This window comes from Vanessa atalanta, chromosome 3 (genome assembly GCF_905147765.1).
Source record: "Vanessa atalanta chromosome 3, ilVanAtal1.2, whole genome shotgun sequence".
In the NCBI taxonomy this organism is placed as follows: Eukaryota; Metazoa; Arthropoda; class Insecta; order Lepidoptera; family Nymphalidae; genus Vanessa; species Vanessa atalanta.
In genome coordinates, this window is record NC_061873.1 from 8296319 (window position 1) to 8323634 (window position 27316).

The following is a 27316-nucleotide window of genomic DNA, read 5'->3' on the forward strand; positions in this document are numbered from 1 at the left end:
TAAATCCTATACTTATACCCGTGAGGCCCGTCGGGATGGGTAGCACCCGCTGCTTAATTAAACTACCGCTAAGCAGTAGCACTTTATTTTGATCGATTTGAAATGTGACTGAGTTATTGATATTACGGGCACAAAGTAAATATAAGCGTAGATTCTTGTGATTGAAGTTTGTGGAATTAAGTGATTTTTACTTCATACAGATGCACCTCTTAAACTTAAGTAGTGTAATCTAATCATCTGATTGTCTGTTTATCAAAAACATCGAATGTTTTAATGTCAGGAACTCGTGAAGTTAATTCTTTATTACAAAAAAACAATTAAGATTTTTGCATGACATTGTTTTTTTAAAACGTATTCGTTTTTGTTATGTTATTGTGTGTTAAACAAATTATGCTTGAATTCATTTTTAATTCTGAGCGTTTATTGAGTTTAAGCTTTATTTAGTTTCGAGATATCTTATCTTAAAGAATTTAATGTTAAATTAAAACAATGTTAAATGTAATAATTTTCATTCTATTGAGTGTAAGACGTCGATAATTAATTAAAAAGTTGAGTCTTTTGTAAGTTCTCATAAATGCAGTAGTTACTCCTTAGCCTCAAGCAAGGAAGAGCTCAAAGCGATTTTCCAATATTACGAGTAGGTGTTAAAGTTTACTTTGAACTTTAAATACACAAGGGCTAAATAGATCGAAGATATTCTATAGATGTTACGAATTCCTTAAGACTTTCAGTGAAATTATAGTTTTAATAAACATATATTTCGTCAACAATAAATCTTTGCGGTATCTTCAAAATAATACTATCAGCAAATTACTTACCAAGTACGCCTAGTCTAAAGTTGATAGTAACTACAATGATGTTTCCATGTGCCGCGAGCGTAGTGCCGTCGTATGCATTACCCGAGCTCCACTCGTAAGACTCCCCGTGCACAAACACAAGGCACGGCAGACCTGCTCCCTCGCTCTCCCCCTCTAAACCTGCGTATTAAAAATGTCTAAAGAATCGTGAAGAGCAATTTTCTAACGCAGAAAGGACCGTCATTACGAGAAATGGCATATTAACATTCTATTGAAGTAAATATTATGTAGTGAAATCAAAATTAACATGTTCTTTATACTTTAACATAAAGAACTGTTTTAATGACGATAACACACTATTGAAACAATAGTACCTAAATAATTATTTAAAATATTTAAATATGTTATTAAATAAAATACCTTAAAGAATAATTATACTATTTTCAGTTGCATAGCATTGCAATAGCAATAGAAGAATAAGCATAAATAAAATTAAAATAGTTTTAAAACTAGAACGCATAAATACAGTAGAACGACAAGTTATTAAAATCTTCACATTAAGTAAATTAATAGGTTAAATAGTTGCTTCCACAATAACTTCATTGGAGTTTTCCATCGACTGTTCATTGTTTTTTTAGTTCCACGAGCTTGACGTCACGTTGCTCAAGGAGGTCTCTGCCTCACTTCCGCACTGCTTGCAGGGAGCAATATGCACTGCAATGCACTACGGAATTGAGGCCTCGACACCCTTTGCGCCCCCCTCTTCCTGCCAGGGTATATGCTTCTCAATGGCTCTTGGTTTTCACTCTTCAGCTCTTCATGGATAATTATTACATTCCTTTTAAAAGGATTCCATATTAATGGCCATTAAAATCTTACGTTGTACGAATTATGTCATATATTCGTATCTGTTTCTTACAGTTATGGAATGCTGATGTCAAAATATTTGCGTTTTTATAGTCTTATCATGTATATTTGTGTGTTAATATTTATGAATGTACACGTCGTATCATAAAAGTTACTTACATTAAGTCACACAAAATAATAATATATTTTTTAATTAATAATCGCAAGCCTTCGTTCACGGCCGTGCTCTCTTGGGTATTGAGGTCAAAGATGATATTATGTAATGAAATGAACCAGTAATTTTATGTACTAGAACAATGTGCTTAAGAAATTAAAAAAAATACAAATAGTTTACTGTACATAGTAAGTAAAAGTTACGAAATTGTAAAATTGCATTAATTAATTAAAACAAGTATCACGCTTCTTAGTAATAGTTTTAAAAAGAATAACACTCGCATTCTCCTCTCTTCGTTTACTTTACTAACACTTAGTCTACAATTGCAAGAAAGAAATTGAAATGAATTAAGTCTGCTTTTATTTAGTGTGATACAATTTTCAACTGTCGTTAGAAAATGAGGTCTATTTTCAGCATATATTTTTTGTATGTAACTTATTGGATAATATTATTAATTAAGGTGTCTATCGACCGATTTTGATGATTCTATTTTATTAAACGTCAACTCAAAGGTTTCTTACAGATACCATTTACAACGGCTAACATCTAAGCTACGGCTATGGTTAAGAACATCTACTGAGAGTTAATCTATAAGAACACTATACTACGTACGAATTATCATGAAAATAAAAATAAATATGAAACTGATTAAATAATCATTCATTTAATATTTAAAATGCTAAATAAATTTTTAAGGTAAATAAACAACGAATTTAAAAGTATTAGATTTTCAACGAAATAACAAAAAATACTATATTCGATCTAATTATTATTTCGTATATTTATTGATTATTTCATGAATCATGATAAGTCTTAATTAAGTATAACGTGCGTCCGATCAAATAAACATTCAACACCATGAATACTAATGGTATGATACCTAAAAATATTTATTAGAAATAACGATTCTAATGAATATATAAAACATTTTAAATTTATATTCCGCCAATAGCAGAATGATACATATTTGAAAAGCGGCTTATTTAACGGCCTGTGAATTTGTGGTGAAATGCTTTGAATAAATAATGAATAACTGGCGAGGATTAAAGGGCGCCCGAAAACTCATTGAATCGTCATCCCAACAGAAGCAGTTCAATTACAATACGATTGTTTCATTATAAATATAAACCTTCTGAAACATAACACTACATACTTAAATTCACTTCATCACTTTTCGTCGAAAATATTAACAGTATTTGTTTTTGTATACCGGAATTACTTTATATAATTGTTTAGACAATTTATATTAATATGTCCTACTGCTATACAAAGGCCTCTTCTTAAAGAGAAGGTTTTGGAAATAATTCCAACGTGCATCCCCACGGGTTAGTGGATACACAAGTGAAACAATCTCATCTGACACATGCAACCTTCTTCATTATTTTTTATTCGCCACAAAACACGAGATCAGTTAAAAATACAGGTTAAAAAAAAACTACTTTGTAAATCTAAACACAAAAATACAGATACATTTTATGTATAATAACACAGATATTAAAGATAATTTACTAAAATATATTAGCCGCAGGCTCCTAATTTACAAATAGGCGTTGAATTTTGCAATATTCATACATTCCTCTCTAAGCTGTATCAGGGGAATATGCGGCAACTCGAATACGATACCCACATCTGATATTATCGAGCCGTAACATAAAGTATACAACATACATGAGGTCTACATCGTAATTGAGAACATGCTACAAGTACTATAAATTCGAGTTAACTGATTATAAAAAATATATTTCGAATCATGCGTGTAAAAATTAATTATTTTATTAAGCAAATAATAATTAGTGTCATAAAGCTTAAAAGAAAAAAGTTTCGGCTATTTTTATCAAGACCATAATTAATTATTATTGTTTAAAAATATAGTATGATTATTATAAAAATAAATTTACTCAAATGAAAATATCAGAGCTGGGTACAGAGATTGTAATGTTATTAGGGAAACTAGGCGCTTTAAGCTTACCGTTAACAGGCACATAGAGGTTAACGTAGAGACAATCCTCGCTCTGGTTCACAAGCATGGGCAATAATCTTTCGAGTTGACGAATACGAGCACGCGGATATAAGAGCAATGCTTCTTCACGCGGTACGGTCGCAGGAGGCACTTGCGGACACGCGGATCCTAACGCGTCCGCCAGTCGAGTCGTACGCCACTGTGATGGTGTCACAGGCGGCATGTATCTGACACATAAATGGTTACATGTTATATTGACTTTTTTAAATAACTGAGATAACATTTATAAAATAATTAGACACCAATTTAACATATATTTTTTATGGTATGCGTCTAGTTACCTAAGACTTCCGAGGGGTGGAGTCGCGTAAGGAACACCAAGGTACGCCTCCACTTGAGGGTGCGAATGCACCACGATCCCACGCAATGGTCCGTACTTGGTACGAATCACACGCGTGCTGTATTTATGCGTAGACAGAGCGGCTGCGCAACAGACGAGCCACGCGTAGAGCGCGGCAAGGTCCGCGCGCATCACGCGCACGGCGCGGGCGCGGGCGCGGGCGTCGCGCCGCCGGCTACGCGCGCGCTCCCGCGCATCACGCGGCCCGCCGTTCTGCGCACGCACACCGCCCCATACGCCACCAGCTCATCCTAAGACACCTTTCTCGCGTGCTCGGGGCCACTGTTACCATAAATTTGTTATTGTATGAATGTTAGACTAAAATCTAACTAAGATGTATCTGATATACGATAAACTTACCCAAATCATGTTTCCGTCTCAATAACGTCATATGATATAATGCGGAGCATTAGTTTAATCTGCAAGAAAAACAAATATAAAATTAATATTTAATTGTAATTATAAGTACTTAATATGACACTGTATGAATGGACAAACAACTTATTATGTTAATATTTGTATAATTAATTTCCATTTTAATCAAATGTCATTGGAGTTTGCTGGGTGGCGGAACAATGGCGGAGGTAGCGCAAAATGTTTACCTTAACAAACCTAACCCGACGTTCGTATAATTTAATGGAACACAAACACGACAACAACGTCGCATATTTAAACAAAATTTGCCGGCTTCGATACAAAAGTAGAAAGACAACTTAGAACGTTCGTGATTGTTCCTCTTATTAGGTACCAGTAATTTAATAATAACATTAAACGGAACGTGCCATACTTAATGCAAAAGATACCCGTGGAGTTCAACAACGAAGGTACATCAAATTGACAATTAAAAAAACAAACTACTTAAACATCGAATAAAAACACATTCGCGAAATAAAGTTAAGAAATGATTTCTGCGCTAGAGGCACGCTCATAGTATTCATTAAATTAAGTACATAAGCTTGCAACGCGCAATATTCGTGGTAGTAATATATAAAACATTGCATTTGCACTCAAACTTTCGCAATTAAATCCGTCAGACCACATGGATACGGCTAAATTTACTGTTTGTATCGTGTTTAATACTTGAAAAATGTAGAGCTACAAAATTTATATTTGTAATTTTAACATTCATATTTTTACAAATTTGAAATTAGTAATTGTAGAAAGAATATTAAAATTGTTCTTTATAATTTATACTTGCTAATTGTTTTATTTAATTAGTATTGTCAAAATAATTTAACGACTTGTTTTGATATTGTTTACTGGAACAAAAACAGTTTTTTTCCAAACTGTATTGTTGGCTTGTATTTATCTATTTATATAAAAATATATGCATGACAATTATTTATATACAGAGGAATAATTATGCGGGCTCTTACTATAGCTTTCTTAGATGAAATATTTAAATTCCATTTACCTTGGACTACCTTTAACAAATGATCGTAATTAAAAATATTTGCATTTTCCCCTTTATAAAAGTTTAGCTTTATTAATTTGAAAAAACTCACGAGTGTACTCCAACGCTTAGTTAATTTGATTTCGAATAATTTTGTAAGGCTTTTTTAATGAATATACAAACCAACATAACCTTAATATATTTTATAGAGATAAAATCAATCCACTTTAATTTAAACCAATTTTATTTTTACTTTGACAAGAACCATCTATACAGTTATCTCCGAATTTCACCAGAACATCACACTATTACCAAACATGATATAGACTTGTATCTAACAAATCTTCTGTGAGAAAATAAATTAACAAAAATAGAGGACAAATATAGTGAGTTAATAAAATTAAAATTGACACGTCATATAACATACTCACGAATGATCAAAGTCGTCGATAATATTCTTATATGAGAATTTCATGACAAAATACTAATAGCCTTTTGATCTTTCAGTCAAGAAACGTCTTTATACATTTCAAAAGAACGTATTTAACCGTGATAACTTCGTGAATGAATGGAAATTTATTTAGCAAGGTTTTTTTATATGGAGATCAGTAGCGGTATCAGACTGTGCAGCAAAATGTGAAACGACAACAAAGATTCTGCGTGTCACGCGAGTGATTGATGTCCAATCACCCTCGCTCTCTTTGCGGGCCGCTTGCGTAACCAAATAAGCCTGTAAATACCGCGGCCGCCCTCAATAAAAACAAGTGTCAAAGTCGAGAATTGTATTGCAGTCAACCCAGTCAGAATATGTCTAAAGTAAATAGAAAACAAAAGCATTTGACGTAATAAAACATTCGAGGATTTTCTAAAATTGTTTTTAACCTTAATCTGCTAATTTTCCTTTTACCGGCAAAGTAACCGTAGAATTATTTTGTCGCTATATCCACTGGCGCGTAACAAAGCCGATATTTACTTGGTAACTTTCAGCAGTAGCCAATTTTAAAGTGAGTACTAGCTCTAGCGCTCCTCAGAAAGTTCACATGCCAGAGTTAATTGCTTTAAGGAGCGTGTTTAATATCTTAGTGGAGGATTTGCTAACGTGTCAACATCAATTTGTGGTGAACATGTTAATCTTTTTCAGTTTGATCGAGCCAGGCGTGTCAAGCCTGCTCAAGATAACACGCCGATTACCCGTCGTACGGGTCTGAGCTCGCCTGCAGTAATCAATCACTCGTATTTTAACAGATTTATTTGCATAATACGAGATGCATCCCTTAAATATTGCCGCATATATTTCAAACATTTCATACTTACAGAGAGACGTTAAAGTTATTTGTTACGTATAAAATTCCTTGTAAGTAATAATTCTAATATGCAAATAGGGATTTGATATAAATCAACCTGAAAGTCTATATTTTTTTTTAAGTATAAACCGAATACTCATGACCGTGGTAAAGGCACTTAAAGCCATCAGATATTTAAGAGGAAATTCGAAGAGATTTTGAGAGTCTTAGGACTTAAGAGAGAGAGCCGAACAATAGAAATTCATGTAGCACATACGTACGACAAAAATAATATCTTTTAAATATATTTCAATACTATCTATATTTACTAATATTATAAATGCGAAAGTAACTCTGTCTGTTACCTCTTCACGCTTAAACCGCTGAACCGATTAAGGTGAAATTTCGTGTGGAGATAGTACGAGTCCCGAAAAAGACATAGTACTAAGTAACTAGTACTTTTATCAATTCACCCGTTGAGTGGGTAAATTAAGGGGGAAGGTTTATGTGCTATGGTCTTATAAACTGCGCGGGCAAGCCCGCAGATTCGTTAGCTTATAAATATTTAAAAAAAAATCATTATATTTTATTTCCACGTATTTGTTTAGGTATGGTATTCATAACGCAAGCGTTTTTCCATACTACAAATCAATTTAAATACCATAATTAGTTGTATTCACGTAAACACATGTTCGGGTATCCGAGTGACTTATTAAACAAAGTTCTCACCATTACCGAATGTGCTGGATAATCCAAGTCGTGTAACTCAACGAGCAGGTGTTTACAAAGTGTTCATTAATTACGTAGGAGTAGAAATTTATTTCAAGTAACTTAATTGATAAATACCAACAGACTTGTTATGCCGCGGTTTCATTAAAGAGAAACGCATGCTCACCCTGTAACCAATTAAAGTAATGGGTACAACACTAACGGAGAACGGATGAGGTGTTTCATAAATTACGAACGGTGACGTACGTTGAAGTCAAATTTAATATAGCAAAAAATAGCTTTCTGCGCTTCGCCCTATCATTAACATTATTTTATGCGAATTTTACCGTAATTAAGAATACCTGACTCAATAAGTATGTTGATGGAAGTATCCTATATCTGAAAAAACTGAAATTTTGACGAAAGCGGAAAATAAAGGCATGCCGTCCCGGTACCACCCACTCATCAGATACTCTACCGCCAACAGCAATACCTAGTATTGTTGTGTTCCGGTTTAAAGGGTGTGTGAGCCAGTGAAACTAAAGGCACAAGGGAAGAAATATTTTAGCTCCCATGTTTGCTGGCGCATCGGTGATGTAGGGAATGTTTAAAAGTTTTACAGCGCTAATTTACAGCGCTAACAAGTCTATAGGCCGTGGTAACCACTTACCATAACGTGGCCCTTTGCCCGTCCGCCTACAATTATTACAAAAAAGGTACGAAATAAATATCCGTTATTTAAAGCGAAATTATTATAAGACAGTCGTACGATTAATCTTAATATATAAAATGTTATTCTACTTTAAAAATAAAAGCAATCATAAGTATTAATTACGGTTTATAAAATAAATGGGTCATAAAGTCATATTACACGAACATCTGGATTGCCACGGCAAGAAACTTAAAAGACTCGGTTAAAATATGTCTTATAACATCAACTAGTGAAGACAGCGATTAAAAGCCGTGCAGAGCACAGCGCGGCCGGACAAGTGGCGGATTGCCTTCATCAATCACTACCAGTCCGCCGCAGAGCTTTAATGGCAATCGCCCATCTCCCACGCCCGCGCCACTCTTAGGCTGACCGTTCACAAAATAAATTGCTTTACACCGCACAGAGGCTTCATAACATAATCGTTTATGTACACGATGATCAGTCATGACCGATTACCTCCTGGGAATGTAATTGTATTTAGTATTTTTCTCCATTAACAATATTTGTTCATAATGAGTTAAGTTTTGCCGATTCGACAATTTTTAATACATACATGTTTAGCGACAAAAAGCAATCAAATCATCAAACAAGATTTCCTGCGAAATATCTTTTTGTAAATAACGCTCATTTATTTACGCCAAAATAGTATCACGATTTTCATCTGTGATTTTATGGAAGTGACGATTATATAAAACCATTTGATTGTGATAATATTCAAATTTATTCAAATAACACTTTAATTCACTGGAAAGGTCCGAACATATATACATATAAACATTGTTCAGCTGATGTTTAATTAAATACTATCGTTTTTTTCTGCTATGATAGATTTAAATTCGAATAAAGAATCAACAACATTGTTTAAGTAATCACCTATACAAAAAATTACAATAGAGGCGACAGTGTTCAGTTAAAGCAATGATTTAAAATTATCTCTCTTGTATAGCGCTATACATTTATTGGAAGTTTAGACTTATTTTCATCACGCTAATTAGCTCCTCAAATTGCGTCCTATTGAATTAGCAACAATTCTGCAAACAATTGTTATTTCGACGTTGAAATGTTGTTTATTACGTTCCAAATACGTTGATTTAAACAAATTTATGTAAAACCTAAAAATACGAGCAACAAAGACAATGGATCCTTATTAAAATTATAATCATCCATTGAATCAGGATAAATAAGTTATACAGTTTACGATATTGAAATTTGTGAAAAATAATGTATTATTATATTATAGTAGCATATTAAAAGCGAAACTGATTATTGAATTCTTAAGTAAAAACAGGCAAAAATTTATCTGAAGGAATCAAATAAAATTATTATAGTTTGTCACTCGTTAGACTGGGTGGCTGGGTTATAGGGCTTATAAAGCTGCAGATCCCAAGTTCGAATCTTGGGCCAACAAAAGTTTAGTTGAGATTGAGTTGAGTTGAGCTGCACACACTATTGTGCCAATGAATATAAACAGCACAGTTATCGACTGACTAGTTATGGATGACATAATCAAATACTAACTATAACGAAAAAATACGAATAAATAAATTTTTATTATCATACGACATTGAGATGTTATTGCTATTAAACTCTCAACGAATATCCGGAATAAGTGTTTATTTTTGCAAGAGAAACATAACAATGGAATTCAATCACTCATATAAGAGTGGTGCGAACTTGTATATAACCATTGTGTTGCTTTGACATTCTAACAAAATTGTTATATATGCGTTGGTCAAGAGATAAAATAGATCATTACACATATTTTAATTTTATGAAGCTATCTTAGAGATTCGTACTTCCAATGAATTTCATATGAATTAAATATATAACACTTATTTATGTAAGAATTGTTTTAATTAAAACGTTGAATATATATACATTTATATATAAATCAGTATTAAAAATAGCTACTGAACAAATCATGACCGTGAGGAATGGTGTCAAGAATGCCAGTAGAATTTCCCTGTTGAATCGCAATTTCGATTCTTTTTGCAAAAATGTACCAGTATTCCTGTCACCATTGGAGGTGACAGGAATGCTTAGACAGAGTGGCGTGACTCGGCACTATTATTCTAAGGCCCAAATGTTTCAATTGCAAATGGAAATAAATAATAGAAAATATTTGCGTAAATATTTTATTAACTGCAGATTTTTTATGGAATATACCATAAAAAATCTTTACGGAAAACTTTGCTCTAACGAATTTAGTTTATGGTTCTTTTTAAATATATTGCCACTATCAAATGAAACAGGTTTTTTCAGTTTTATGCCGTTTTGTCTGGAATCTAAATTCTCTTCTACTGCATAGATACCTTGAGTATAATAAAATGTATGTGAAAGAAATTGAGAAACACTGTTGTAATTGCACAGATTGCCGAAAAACCATACACAGTGATCATATTATAGCTTTCATCCAGCCCAGTTATTAGAAGACATATTCAATAAATGATTTACGATCAATTATAAATTATTCAATAATTTATATTTGTATATAAATATAATGATATGTATTTTCATTTATTATTTAAACCGTATAAGATTAATTACGGACTCTAAAAGTAAAATGCTTTGTGATGCATTTCTTTTAGAAAACTTAACTTCTATAATTATTTTTTCTTTCTCCAGTTATTTATGTAAATTAATTATGGTGGATTTTTCCAGAAAATCATAGTCAATGTTATCCAAAAAAAAATTAAAGGAAATTATTTTTATCTATGCAAAAAATCCTTTTTCTAAAAGATAAGAAATAAAATAACGTAACTATAAAAGAACGATTCCATTTAGCTATCTGGGGCTAAGTGCTTCTCTGATTTGCATAGGAAATTGTAATGAAACTCTAGTCCATCTCCGAGATTCATTCCGTGACGCTCTCCCAAGATCCCTTTCCCGTTGATAAGGTGCGACGGGGCGGATGTTGCGGATGTGGAGCACAATGCATCGCGGCTGTGTACGACACTAATGGAATATTAATGAAAGAGACAATCATTCTTGTGCTAAACCTCACTGTTAACTCACTTCTGTGACGACAATGTACGTAACTTATGAATTCACTTTAAGATATGTCTAAACTAACTATTCAAGCCAATCATGAACATTTTTCCTGTTAAATAAGTGAAAGCAATTTCGACTTCCAGGCTTTTTTCAATTTCACAAACTTTTATAGTATAATACCCTGTAATACAAAAAATAGAGAATTATAGTGATTAGTGGAATCTTCCTAAATGAATCTTCGCATGGTATAATATGACGCAATCCATCCAAGTATTATCCGTATCGACTCATAAATAATGTATAAGTGGAATATCTCTATACACATATAAAACGCAAAGTCCGGACTGATTATTGTTATTGAACTATTCATGAACAGCCTAAACTATAAGACGTAGAGATTTAAAATATAAAAATGTTTACGAAAATGAAGCCGAGCACTAAGAAAGTATTTCGTGGTTTATTATTATACGAAAGACGCTGCGCTCTTTAATCTTCTACTCCAGACAATCGAACCGTTAAGAATAACATATGATTCTTTCATTTCATTTTAGCACAACAACATAAATATGTTCATATATGTCGTTGGTGTAAAACAAACGGATCGCTATGAAAACGCCCTGATATAATTTTTAACTTTTGCGACGTATAGTACTAGTTATAACATATGATATATTTTTGTATCAATTTCAACATGAAGTAAAAAAATAATACTTCTTATAAAGAAGCCCTTAAATATAGTTCTAGTACTGAAACTCGGCTGAGCTCTCCGCTGAATCAAAATTTGTTACTCCTCATCGTTAGCTTATCTCAAAGTTTAATGTTTTCACATTATTATAACGTTACAAAGTGCTAATAGCAATATAATAGGGTAACAGTTTACATTTGGCGTTTAACAAGATTAACATAAGCTTAGTCTTCGTGGAATTTAATAGCGATATTTTACTAATTAATGTAGTTTAGATTACAGTAAATACTCATGAGATTGATGCGAAGCTATTATTTACAAAATCTTACATAATAATACGTTTACTTCTATACTAATTATAAATAATCGGTATTTTCCGTTAAAGTATCGCCTTTAGTGATCGATCTCGAATGCTTGTCATCTACGTAAAATATTTTACGTAGCACAAGAGTGTACGTAACGTACGTAATCACACGTACATACTCTATTCTATCAAGCTTGTAGGATCTGTAGCATGGGTCAGCAACTTGAGAAGAATGGAAAGAAATTAGGCTCAGAACTATTCATAACAGCGTACTTCATAACTACTAACTGAAAAATGACTAAAAGGAACCAATAAATAATGACCCAACTCCGCCTACTCCGCCTACCTATATGATAAAAAAAAGAAAATTAAAGACGTTAGAGTATGAAGATATCAAAAACACACCAAAAAGAAATCGTCTGTGTAATTGCATGAAATTATTTGGTCGTGAATAGTAACGAAATTGTCCATAATTTCTAATATTCCTTTGGAAAAATAAGAAATAACCTCAACCTAAGCGTCAACGGATCAAATTATGTCTATTGAATAAACGTTTATCTGGCCGTCAAAGAGGCGGATAGATTTATTCCTCAGTTAGAGGCGTTATTGACCAAATAGAGCCAATATGACGATTGAAAAATGTTATATTTTATGTTCTTTCAAATATGTACTATTTCACTGACCTAAACTAAACTTAACTCGATTAAATTAAAAGCGTAAAAACATATAACCCATAATATTAATAAATTACCAGTTGCTTCTAAAGTTTAATATTATACTTATGACGTAAATAAGTATGTAACATTATCATCCCAGTTGATCACGGAGTTGTTGCAAGGTATCTAAATGCAACATTAACATTAACATTAACAGAGCTAGAGATAAATGCTTCATTATGAATAAACATACTATTCACGAATTCTTCGCATTAAACGTTACTGGTCCGCATCCGCGATGTTATACTCGTATATAGCTTTTATCTAACGCAAGTTTTTTTTTTTCAAATCGAGTAATATCGCTCCTAAGTTCCTGTGATTAGTGCGCTCAAAAAAACAAACTCTTCAACTTTATAGTATATTATGATAAGGCAAATATACTTTTTGAACAATCAAGAGCTCAAGCTATTTCATTTTTAATTTGTATAGATCTATCGAAAAAAGTAAAATTCGCTAATTTTCATCATCGTATTTATAACAAAAAGTTATATTCATAAGCATAAATCGCGAGTATCTTTTGACATAAATAATTAACGATCGGACATTGACAGGTCATTAATCAGCCATCTTTTACAAGATAACTTTTATTTGTTTCACACGAAAATAAGCTATTCCATTTCCCCAGTGGCTCGTGAAATTGATTCGGAATATAGAAAGAATATCCTTTCAAAGAGATTATATAAACTTGATTGCACTCGAGACTTGACATTTTAATGCTAGCAACATTATTTTCAGTGCGTAGTTTCAAAATATTCTTCTCTATGCAAATTTATTCATGGAATATGTGGAAAGATTTTCTCATGCGTTCTATGAACAAAAATAAAATAACATAATTATAATTGAACTGTCATGTAGTATATATTATAGTTTATCCTTTTAATTAACTTGTGTAGCCTCATTTCAAGACATATCTAATTTTAATACATAAATTCATAATACGAAAAGCTAAAAAAAGGTTCGAGTTTACACAATATTTATTAGGGCCGACTAGGCTTTTTTTGTGAATAAAAGTAAAATAAGAAACCAGACGGGAAAATGGGTTAACAAATGACAACTGGTAACTGGTGACCATCGCCATAGATGCTGGCATAGAAAGATTTATAAATATCTTCTTCGACTGTCATTGGATATTATGACTATGTTTTTAAATTTAAAGAAGAAAATCGTATCGAAAAGTTAAGAAAATCATATACTTAAATATTATCAATAATTATACTCGCTATTATTTAAACGCAATAAGAAACATACTCTTGAAGTATAAAAACGATATGAAACAGTTTTATTTTTTCTTCGAATGATAGATAAATCATTTAAGATGGGAAAGTAATAAATAGTAATTGGCAATAGCAGGCGGACATGAAAACAATTGTCGGTTCTTGTCTCATAAGGGATAAGGGAGTCGTTCTCTATCATCTGTCAGATCGAGAGGCTTGTACGAAGAAATGTGAGGCTATTAGTGCTGGTTCGACTCTCGCCGACTCGAGCACCCTCAGACGTTCCGTTCAATAAACTAGATTATCTCGCCGACCCACTCTCATCACCAGATCCTCTGTTCCATTTCCTTTAGTTTACGAGGATTGTTAGAATTAATGTAGTGCTACGGAATAAATTATTGTCAAGCGATATCCAATATCTTTCACATGGTATTAATATGATTAAAGTATGTGGGTGACCTTAGTACGTACGACACAGTTCAACAAAGTGGCGAATTTAATGCGATAAAAATGAAAACATTGTATCATTTTGTGCTTGTGTGCAGAGTTGATGTGTTGCCAAACGTTGCGAGGGGAAACCCGACACCATATATCATGTATAAGAGTAGTTGTTTCGATGGTTGCCCACTATATGAGTTTCTGAAAAGGCCTTTGCGTAACGATTGTTTCACAATAATGTCAGCTGATATTTAACATTTACCGAAACATTGAATGTCACAATATGAATAATGACTTGGATTAATCTTTATATAAAGTCAAAAACCGGCCAAGTGCTAGTCGGACTAGTGCACGATGTGTTCCGTACTATTGACTAGGTAAACATATAGTACAGTACGTTAACACATTTATTGATATCGAGCAAAAATAGGCAAAAAATTGCGTTTTTTGTATGGGATGTATAAGGGTTAAGGTAAAGGTTTTAAAATTATTATAATTTAATTGTAATATTTATTATTAAAGTAAAAATACAACTAAGTATTTTGTAAATATTTCAAGTGCCTACCTATTGCCATTATCGATATCAAGAAAAAAAGGACAAAAAAATCGTATTTGTTGTATGGGAGCTCCCTAGCGGCAACAGAAATACATAATTTGGGAAAATTACAACTATCCAGCTAGCTATTGCGGTTCTTAAGATACAACCTGGTGACAGACAAACGGAAGGACAGACGGACGGACAGATGGTGAAGTCTTTGTAATAATGTCCCATTTTTACCCTTAGGGTACGGAACGCTAAAAGTAACAGCCCACTGCTGAATGAAGGCCTCCTCTCCTCTGAGAAGGAGATCTTGGAGCTAATTCCACCACGTGGCGTTATTATGGACTGATGAATATTTAAAGTATTTTGTTTATAATTAAAACATTTAACGAAAACGTTTTATTATACACTAGTTTGTGCCCGCGACCCCATTTGTGTGATTTTAAGCCTCAAAAATAGGAGTATTATATGGTTGACATATCTTTGTGTGTGTGTGTATCATTTTAGTTCCCAGTAAGTATTTGTCTAAATGCGTAATGTATATTATATCACAAAAATACACGTAGTGCTGTCGGGGATTGAAGTCTACTTATCTATCCTAGTTAACGAAAATAATACTTACATAAAAGATTTTAAGTATAACACATAGCATCCAAACTAACTAATAAACAAAGGCTTGACCTAAACTTATGATATATTTATATCCAAGCAAAGTTATATGTACCTACAGTTTTTATTATTATATAGATTTATAATAACATATTTATAATATTAAATATAATATATTATATTTATAATAACCTAACCTAACCCATAATATATTCTACTATTCAAACAAAATAATATTTTATAAGGCTAAACTCATTATTGTTAGCGAAGATTTGTAACAAAATATTTATTAATTAAGTCTACTTATCTATCCAAATAATCGACAGTAAAACTAATAAACAAAATATTTTTAAATATAACACACAACAACCAAATTAACGAAGAAACTAAGACACAAAAGATTAACCAATTCTATAATATATATAGTATCTATGCAAAGTAATGTGTTCATAAAACGAAATCCAATCGAGCAAGATGGTAATGTCTGAAACAGATAAATGATAATGCCTCGGGTTCATGTTACGAGCCGGCAAACAGTAAACAGTTTATCTAAAAACTAAAACTATTTCACTAAAGTCGAAATATTCCCGAGGCTCGGACACCGATACAGCAGTGGAAGGCTAAGTCCGCAATACACATAAAATCAATTTACCAAAGCCACTCTAAATCGTTTCGACCCTTACAGAGATAGGCACAATATATCAAATTTAACTTAATCTCAAAACCTTTCTATTTAAGTTTAACTTTAAAATTTTAAAAGCTTGTATCAATCAAATAATGAAAATTTACCATTTAAAATATTATTATAAATGTCATAGCAACCTTGTTCAAATTAATTGTGATGATGCCTTTATAATAATATATACAATTTCTAAATTTTTATTTATTTACATGAACTAATTTTAACAAATAATATATTTATTTAAACACATTTGGACGGTATCCTTATAATAAACATTTGAATATCAATATTAATAGCTAGAATCCCTAGCTCATTACAAAATAATGCCAAATTTCGCGGAATGAATATCTTTGGATATAACAAAACCTCTAAGTATGCAGTGTTAAATGCTATGCAAAGTAGGTATTATTTATATAGAAAGGAATTATATACTCTTTGATTAACATTTTATCAATTGACAAATTATTTTGACTGCTTACAGACGACTTGATTACTCAAAATTAATTAGCTATTATTATAGCGAATTCGTTATATGATACAAGAATTATAAATATATATATATATGAGTATATCATATGTTGAAAGATAGTATATAATGGTAACGAACTTAAACGTTATTTTTATAAATAAGAGAAAAAAAACAATATAGTTTTAAGCTAAGAAGGCGTGCAATATTTTGTAGGCTAGAATACCATGTTGAGTAATACAATAAAATTGAGTTACTTTAAATGTTTAAAGTAGGTATTTCGTCCTTGTGTTGTTAACTCGGTTACATTCATTAGCGTCTCAAGATAATAATCGTTACACAAGTGGAATAACAAGTAACTAAAGTAATTCACCCTTAGTGAATTTCAAGTATGATATATGTTATTACGTAGCTATGGGGAGGTGGTGTAAAAGAGTATCTACTCAGTTTCTTGCTGACTCATCTCAGTAAAATCTATAGTAAAAATCAGAAGCATGTGGTCGGTACGTCTTGTTGGTAGTAGTAGGGCTTTGTGCAAGCCCGTCTATGTAGGTACTACCCACTCATCAGATATTCTACCGCCAAACGGTAACACTTAGTATTGTTTTGTTCCGGTTTAAAGGGTGAGTGAGCTAGTGTAACTACATGCACATTGGACATAACATCTTAGCTCCCAAGGTTGGAGGCGCATTTGCATGATGTAAGGAATGATAATTATTTTTTACAGCGTTAACGTTTATGGACGGCGGTGACCACTTACCACCAGGTGGCCCATTTGCCCATTCGTGTACCTATTACATTTTTTTTTTATATATTATTTAATCTTGCAACATTTTAAATCAATTTGAATGTGCCCATAAGAGCCTACTTTAAAAAATTGGATTCATTTAATTTTGTTTCCACAAAATTCATTTTCACAAAATTGTAATGAGATTAAACTATGCATTGAAATTACAAAAAAAAATTAAGTAACCATAGAGAATTCCTATTTATAACATTCTTAGTACCATAGAATTTTTCCGATTTATCACATCCTTTCGTGATCTCGAAGTTTCCACAATGCGAGTTTGAATAATGGATAAAATTAGCGGTAGAGCGAGCATTCAAAAATGATAAAGGAATTCAATAAATGGGAACAATGATCAGCTTCTTTGCATATTAAATTACTTCGGAATTATGGAATTTTCACAGGTTTCTATTTACAAATTAATTAGTTTTTAACTATAAAGAAATGATCGTTCTTTTGTTTATTTGGATGACATGAATATTTTTCTGAAAACAACTTTAATTCGTTTTAACCTTGTTCTTTTCAATGTGAAAAACCCTACACACTCACAAAGCTACGAAACATACGTTACATTTCCTCCGCATATTAGCTACAGAGACGATCGATCTAATCACTTTTTTCGCCTTCCTCTAATAGAAAAACTATTTCTTCCTTACTCGGGAGTGAAATAAAACGTAATGAACAGAGCTCTTCGGGCTCTCTTGCAATTTATTTTATACAGCAATAACAAAACGTCCTCCCCATAATACGTGCTATACTCAACACCGAATAAATTAAAATAAATTATTTAAAAAAAAAAACAAAACATACACACAAAAAGTAAAAGACGATATGACATTATCGCATCGAATCAAAGTAATATATACGACAGGGGCTAACAGTTTGTTATGAATTTCAAATACTTCTAAGAAGAGTTCGGAGCACTAAAGTATTCCCTATATTTCATTATGCAAACAGTAGCTTTGAACTTCAAAATTTCTGCACTGCACTCTTTTCTGGAAAAGTAAAGTGACTAAAAATCTTCTATTGACGTTGGCTTCAAAAGTACAATTTATCTCAACATTTTTCAGATTTTTGTATAAACTTTGTAAGTGTTATTACATCACTTTGCAGTTTTTTTTTAGCAATTTTCTTAAAAAACGAGTATTACAATCCTAATTAATTAATCCCTATTATAAAGTTAAATCATATTTGATATTTTTTATGTTACTTAGGTAAGCGGGCTGGCAATCTGATGGTAAGCGGTCACAACTGACCAAAGCGCTACCAACCTCGGGAACTAAGAATAATACAAATATATGTGTGGTACCTCCATGGACGGATTTGCACAAAGGCCTACCAATAAGTATTTATTATGTAACAGAAGGCGACTTATCAATAGTATATTTTTAAGTCAAATTTCTCGTCAGTAACATTTTATTTTAAAATTCTACAGCACAAATTACACATCAACTCTAAGTTTGGCGAGCAATATATATAATTCAAAATGGAAGCCCGATCGAAATTGGGTATAAACACTTCAAGATATTGTGCCTATTTTAGTAGAGCCGGAAAATGTATCTTGACACAGCGCCGGTTAGTCTATACATAGACGAAATGGATGGAACTAAAAATATTACAGATACCATTTCAATAAATAAATAAACACTGTCCGGTAAAATGTTGCAGCTGAACTTTGAGCTTGGTATAAAAATCACATTTGTTCAAATCGGATTAACACGATTTAGATTTCGTTTTCGTGTATAGTGTAGTGATTTTTACAAAATTAAAACTTTAACTGATTCCTTTAGTAGCTATAAACGTGCGGTCAAATATTTTCAATAAATAATTGGCAAGTATCAAATAACACTTGAAAACTCATTAACTCGTCGCACCAACAGTAGCAGTTCAATAACAATACGATTGATTAATTTTAAATATAAGCTTTCTGTAACATACACTTTAATTCAATGTATCAAATTTATCACGTTTTATTAATTATATTTTATATCAAATTACTATTTTAAAATTAGGCAATAGGCGTGTTAATTATATTTAAAAAAAAAACTTTGTAAATTATAACTAAAAGGCTCTCTTTTTAAGGTATGAAGCTTATTCGACCACGCTTCTCTGTTGCGGATAAACTATTCTCCGTAATGGCTTCTTTCACTACTGAGCACGGGATGAAATATAAATACAAATAAAATACATGAAAAGTCATTGTGGCTTCACCGCTTTGAACCAGCAGTCTAAGGTTAAGATTTATGCGTTCAATTAATAGTCTTCTCTGACCGAATTTCGGCTATAGCAGCTAATTTTAAAGTCTAGCGTAGGAAATATTATAGTACTCATATGTGTGTATGCATCAGAAACAATCCCTTACAGTCATAACCTAGATAGCAATTTGACACGAAGAATAAAATTAGGCACAGAACGGAAACGTTTGTTACTTTCCGATGCACAGCGTGTATCACTGTCCATCCTAATTCTAGGCAGCTGAGAATTTACTATAAAAAAAAAAACAATTATATTTTATATTGGGCCGATCACTTACCACTAAACGAACGAGGCAAATAAAATCAAATAGAAGTTATTATAAAAATAATCATATAGCATATTTACTCATAATTTTGTTCGGATTTCATGAACGGTATGGTTCTCGTATACACTCAAGATAGGTTTATATTTTCTAGTGTTTCACGAGAGGAATTCTACTGACATATACATTTTCACAGGAACGAGGATAACCAGTTCCATAGTTCAGTTCCTAATACAACAATGTAAACGAAGACTATAAATATTGGGATACAAGATCCACAAACCGCGCCCAAACCATTTAAAGGGTCCGCGACTTGAATTAGTAAGCGATAAAACTGAATCTTGATCAAACATGAACAACGAACACGCATGTTAAATATTTACTACGACTGAAGCTCACGACTTTGTTCGCAAATTATTCAATGTGAAACTTAGTTATTTGACTATACCATATTTTATCGCAGGATTTATTTTACTTATAGATAAAGATCACATGTTTAACCAAATAACTACTAAGTTTTTTCTACCATATGCTTTTCCACCAGCCTCTTGGTGGATAAATTGGTCCATCAGTGGAACATTTACAGACTTTATTTTACTTTTAATTTAAATAGGATGATTGATCGCTACTAATCTGGTATATTTATCAAACGTTATTTAGTATGTACTTTGAATTTAGTCCTTAACAATATCCCGAGCAATGTAATTAAATCAGTATTGTATCAAAAATATATATTTTAATTAATCTGTTGTTTATATCATGACATTATATGTTACTATTGCCTAATATTTAATATTTAAACTACACCGAGTTTCATTAAAATATTTTCTATCACATGAACAACAGACATAATTTTTAGAAGTGTGACTGACAAATGGAAAATATCTAAAATCATTAGCTTTCGATAAAATGTTAATTAAACTAAAATAAGTCAATTAAACTGTTTTTATATTTAAAAAATTATCTGCGTTTACGTACGGTTCTATTACACGTAATGACAACAATTCCCTATTGACTCTTTTAAAAATCTTTGTTATATATCTATGTAGATTTTCCGCAACCAAATTTTATTGCTACGGCATTTTATCTCAACTGCCTCGTAAAACCCTGGATATGCAAACACATGCATACTCGTATAAATTCGGCCGAACCGAACCAAACTATAAAATAACCTAATAACATCTGAAAATTATATATTCATATTTTATACTTTCGATTATTATTATTAAAGTAAAAAAAAATTCAATATTTACTTATAATATAAATACAAATATTGTTACATTTATTTTCACTATTTCAGATTCTGTTGTAATAAATAATAAAGAAATGTGTTAGTTAGCAAGAACCGATTCGAGCTGTTAATTCATGTTATGGACGGCATAACATGAATTAACAGCTCGAATAGGAATGAAAATATGGTAAGGATAATAAGGATATCTTCATGTGATAGATAAAAATAATTATCAAAAACTTTTTCTTCAAAAAGAAAAGACGGCTTAGTTTAGTACTACTTGTTATACGGACGGCTTAGTTTAGTACTACTTGTAATTATTTTAATTTTTTTACCAATTATCCAACGAGTAATTTTATGCAATAACCAAAACTAAGCATTGCTTTCAAGTATACAACTAAATTATCCTTTTCTTTTCTAACAGCGTTGCTTGCTAACCCTTTTGTTCCATTTTTCACGTCCAACTTTTTCCTACCCGTCGAGTTGTGGCAGCTCTAACTTGTATAATGTTTGTCTTTGTTTTTTATTTCACTTGAACAACATCCAACCATTAACTCTTCGAAAATGGAAATTATTAATAAAACAGGCGAGCATTCGCTTTAATAAAGATACATTTTGATGCAAACGGTACCAGATTGAAAAATTAAAATGATGTTGCTATTGCTTAATTGGTGTATCTTGCAAATTGTAATTGCTTTTCCCCGATGCATAATTTACTGATGTTATCTATGGTAAATAAAATCCGACTGCGTAATTTTCAGTGGGATGTTACGCCGTTATCCGCAGCGATGTAACCAACCCCGCTGCGATTGCGCGACCGCCACGCGCTGTTAAATCGGACGCACCACCGACCAAGATTACAACCTATCGATTCTACCAACATTCAGTTTCATATTGAAAGCAATTAACTTGGCCAACATAATAAGGCTATTTGGAATAGAATAAAACTCATCTACCCAAAAAATTTTTTTGCCGGCAGCTTTGTTTATGGATTAATAGTTCAAAGGTCTTAAATGAAATATATATATATTTATATGAGGATTAGGCTTAAGACGTATTAATTGTAAAAAAAACAACTATTCTATGCGTTGTAATAGCTTTTGAAAGAACGGCGTAGAAACCTACGCCTCTCTTTACGTACTCTCACCTATTTCAAAATAAGTTATAAAAATATTTGTTTGTGTGATGATTAGTTAAACAATGTCCCTCTCTTACAAACGTCAAATCATTGTGGATAAAAAGAGAAAAAATCAGTGCTTAAGTAAAACCCGGTAAACAACGTTTATGAGTCCTTACTTAACGAAATAGTATATTTATGATTAACATTACATATGTCTATTGCATATACGATTAAGTTTTCTAAAACATTCAATCTAAATAAAACATTTTTTTTTTATTTAAAATTAAAACTTGCGATTTCTTTATGGATTACTAAATATTATTCATTGAATGCTGATAAGCTTTAAAAATCCACTTAACACGTATTTATGGTAAGCCATAAAATTAATTCGAACTTCGTATCGAAAATCTATGTCACGAATTCTTACTAATAATTGAATGCGTAAATAAGCGTTCAGTACGTAATCAGTAATATTCATTAATCCTTGTGATTTAAAGTTCGCTCCGCAGCTACTTTATATGTTGATTGGGTAATTTTACCAAAGCGTTCTTTCACTCGAAACGATTAGCAATTTGAATAAGCTAGTCTTTCTCGCCATTTAATTTAACACATTTTATCAGATACATTTTATATCACAAATTTCTTTTTTTATTACATAGGCGCCGGGCAAATGTGCTATCTACAGTAAGTGGTCACCATCGCTCATAGACATCGGCGCTCTAAGAAATATTAACAATCCTTAGATCGCCAATGAAAACACAGATTTTTTTTTATATTCTAAGTTATAAATATGATATAAAGCTATTATAAGAATCTTATGACCCGGAATATTACTGACTGGAATATCGTAAACAGTTAAGTATGCTTAACTGTTTCAAAATATTTCAGTATACTATGATATAATATACCCTACGATACATAAAAGATTGGATTAAGTTTAGTTCGCTTTGAAGTCGCTGGGCTGCATCGGTCGCTCTTTGAGCGAGCATCGGTCAAAGGTACTAGTAAGAAGGGTCTCAAAAGTCAAAGATAATATGAAGTCTGATAGAAAATTATAGGCTATAATTAAGAACCGTAAAGTTAATACATAAATTTAATAATTATGTCGTATAATTACTTTTGATTTGAATAATTCTCTCGTTCGCAATAAAACTTTGAAAAGGTGTCGTTTATACTAAAAATGAACTTAATTCATATTAATAATGATGGGTTATGAATTACTGAAATGTATTCCACAGCCGGACATTCTTATCATTTCTCACCATATTTATTACCAAATCTATAAACGAAAACTTAGTGGTCTTTGCACGCACTTGAACCTAGTTTCATCGGTTAAAGAACTCGTGTTCTATTAATTTAGACATTTCGATATAATATTATATATTTGATGATTAAAGACAACGACTAAAACAACTACAACACAATTAGTATAAACCTTATTTAAATTTAAAGTGATTACTGATATACAATTATTGCTCAATCCGGGGCTGAGACGCAGGACATCGGCTTATGCAGCCCGATAAGTTACGATAGCTACTAGCCCAATCTTGAGGGACCGTGGGAGGAAGTTCGCGGTCTCAATGCCAGTGTCGTGTGATCGATTACCCTCTATGGAGCGCCCGCTGAGACACAAAGACTGTCGTCTCTAAGATCTAAAGTTCGCAACAGTGAGTGGTCATCCACATAGTTTGGGGATGCCGCACGATATCCTACGTGGAGACAACAGTAAATGAACGAGTCTATCAGTAGAACGATAAACAGCCCCGAAACAAGGAGCTAAAAGATAGATAGATAGTTACCTGTGTAAAGTGGTGGCATTTTTATCAGATGGCACTGAAGAGGACTAAGCAGGAATGGCCTCGAAATCTGCACAAATCTACTGTTTTATTATGTTATCTCTTATGTTAGGATTAATCAAAAGGATAATCTATTTAGTTCACAACCAACCATAACTCTCTATAAATTTAATTTAATTTTTAAGTTAACGATTTTAGAGAAATTTCGATTTTGAACTTTATCTCATTTTTATCACTTTACTTGTTGATTTAAACAATGAGATTTTATTCCCGATCGATCAGAATTCAGACGTCTGAATATAAAAGGTAAATATAATTATTCCACCGAAAGTGGCACCTCCGTCCGCTGGGAATGTAGACACGTGACATCTGTGAGTGATGCTTTCATTAAAACGTTTGTGATTACACGCACTGAGCTACCATCTGATCCACTCACGAAAATGCGATATTTTTATTATTGGCTCGTTACACTGTGGGAAATATAAATGCACTAACACATGCATACAAAAAATAAATTTAAAAGAGGATTCATTATTTGCTTTGGCAGAGTTATTCTTTACAGAAAGTAATAAATTTTTATCTACCTAAATATATTTTATAATTAAGTGTGTGTTATGTGTGTTCGTTGTCTTGGTATTTGATAACAATAAGAAAAAGGTATTAAAATATCGTATGCATTTATTCGATGTTCTTATCTTTGTAAATTATTCCTTAACAAGCTACTATTTATATGCGAAGAATTTATCATTGGCACTCAAATTTTAAGCGATGGAAAACGACCGCTTTGCCGCACTCGTTACAAGAATTCTTATAGCGGATATTGCTTTTTCTTTTCTCTTCTCTAATAAGATTAAATTTTATTAATGAAACAGAAAATGGATCTTTTTACAAACAGAAACGGTATACGCTAAATAACTTTGTACCATTTGTCTTGGTAATGAAGGATTTTTTGTACTTTCCTTAAAGGGCCTTTTTCAAAGATCATTGCACGCAAGAATTATTCGTTATCTGCGAAATGAGGAAAACAAAATAAATATTATTTACATACTTTGTTTCTTAGAATTTTATTTATATAAACCATTTCGTTAAGAAAATATTTTCTATTAAAAAAAAATTGTTACAACTGTGTCATAGCCATAAGAAGCCGATATTGGCTAATTTAATTTTGACAAATAGTAATTTAAATCGGCGAATAGAATCTTTTGTAATACCCGTTTCATTGTGAAAAAGAGGACAAGTGTGTTCGGATTAACGCACGAGGACTTCGAACAATATTGAGTTGAGACGGAAATAACGAGGAACGGTAGAAAAATGATGGTAAATATTATATGTATTATACTCGTAGTATGTATTTTATAATTCTGATCAATCATTGTAATCGTTATAGTCAGATTTTATCCTGGCAAATAATACTTTTGACTTTTTTAAATTATTTTTGAGTAATACCTTGTCTTAAATTAGGTAAATTTTGTTCCTATAATATACATTAACTAAATCTTAAAATACTTAATTTTAACGCATATAAAAAAGTGTCAATATATATCAAGTATAGAATACATATTTATCCCTTAAAAACATATTTCTCTTATGAAATTCTCTGGACGAAAACTGAAATGAATAATGTTTAATATAAAAATATCTTTGAAATGTTAGGAAAGCCTAACATTGTAAAAACTTAATTTGAATATTGCTAGTATTTTCAATTTCATCTTCTAACGTCGTCTCGACCTCAATGTGCATAAAATAATTCTGAATTTAAAACACATACTACTTACACCAAGTTTCTGACTTTGCAAAGTCAATGCTCTGGCAAATATTTTCAATAGTATAATAACATTCCGCAAACTTTTTATAATTTAATAAGTTTGAAATTTATTTAAAAAATTGTTGAAGATTATGAACTAAATTTATACTGAAATTAGGGTCTAAATCCTCCTCATGAATCGCTCGATCCATTGGTAAAAACAGTAGGAAAATCCGTTCGTTAGTTTTTTAGCTCGTTCATACAAGAAGTCGCGACGGAAGAATTTATTTTTCAGAATATGTAGGGATTAATAAATTAAACACTTAAAAACAATAAAAGAACACTGATCGGAAATAGTTTGTAAGTTTTTTCCGCAAAATCTATATTCAAAAATTATACATCTAAGAGGCTTGGTCTACAAGACTTGTACAAATACTAGTTTTATATATATTTCCACGTTATTTCGAATTATTTATTGCTATTCATACATAGATACGATATCGAAATCATTTCGAAGCGTTGGTTTCCTGAATATTATGGCCACCGTAGTTATCCTGAAACTTGTCCAACATTTAATAAATTAGAAAAGTCAGGCGGAAATAGTTTATAATAATAAAAATAATAAATCATTTATTTCAGACTATATGTCCTTTTTTTAGTAACAATTATCTTATTATAGTGCTAGTAAAATAAATAATACTAAAGAAGAAAAATATATATAATAATAATATAATTAATGTTTAATATTTCCACTTTTTTATAAATGTATTTTTCCGGAGTTTTAAAAAACATTTTCTTCTATATTATAATAATTAATGCTAAGTAATCCATCAATATTTATCAGTTACTTTAACTTTTTAACGTAACGCAAAACATTTTATATAACTTATTATGTTAACTAATAATGTTTTTATACTCAGGTAAGTGCATAAACATTAGCGCCTAAAGAAATATTAATCACTTCTTAAATTGCCAATCCCCAAACGGGCTTGCACAAAACCCCACCACCAAGTGGTATTAATCGAGTTCTTCTATTCTCTAACACATTGCCAAATTAACCCTCCAGATAGGTATTATGCTGCTATAAAAATCTAACAAAGTCTTTCATATCTATATTTACCAGCGACATGTCCCGTACCCCTAAGGAGGTAGAGATATTATCATGACGCGATCTAATCTTTAGAACTGTTGAGAAGAGAT

At 31.7% G+C, this 27316-nt stretch overlaps 1 protein-coding gene across 1 annotated transcript in view; it reads right to left on the reverse strand.

Moving 5' to 3' along the window:
- The window catches only part of LOC125077024 (neuroligin-1-like), a 55755-nt gene that overhangs the window by 13166 nt on the left and 15273 nt on the right, over window positions 1-27316 (reverse strand). Inside the window, exons 2-5 of the mRNA XM_047688796.1 lie at window positions 4539-4597; window positions 4120-4460; window positions 3788-4005; window positions 819-977 (exon numbers count right to left, since the gene is read on the reverse strand). Coding sequence (XP_047544752.1) covers window positions 819-977; window positions 3788-4005; window positions 4120-4310 — 568 coding nt within the window. The 5' untranslated portion in view covers window positions 4311-4460; window positions 4539-4597. The remainder of the gene's footprint in view (window positions 1-818; window positions 978-3787; window positions 4006-4119; window positions 4461-4538; window positions 4598-27316) is intronic.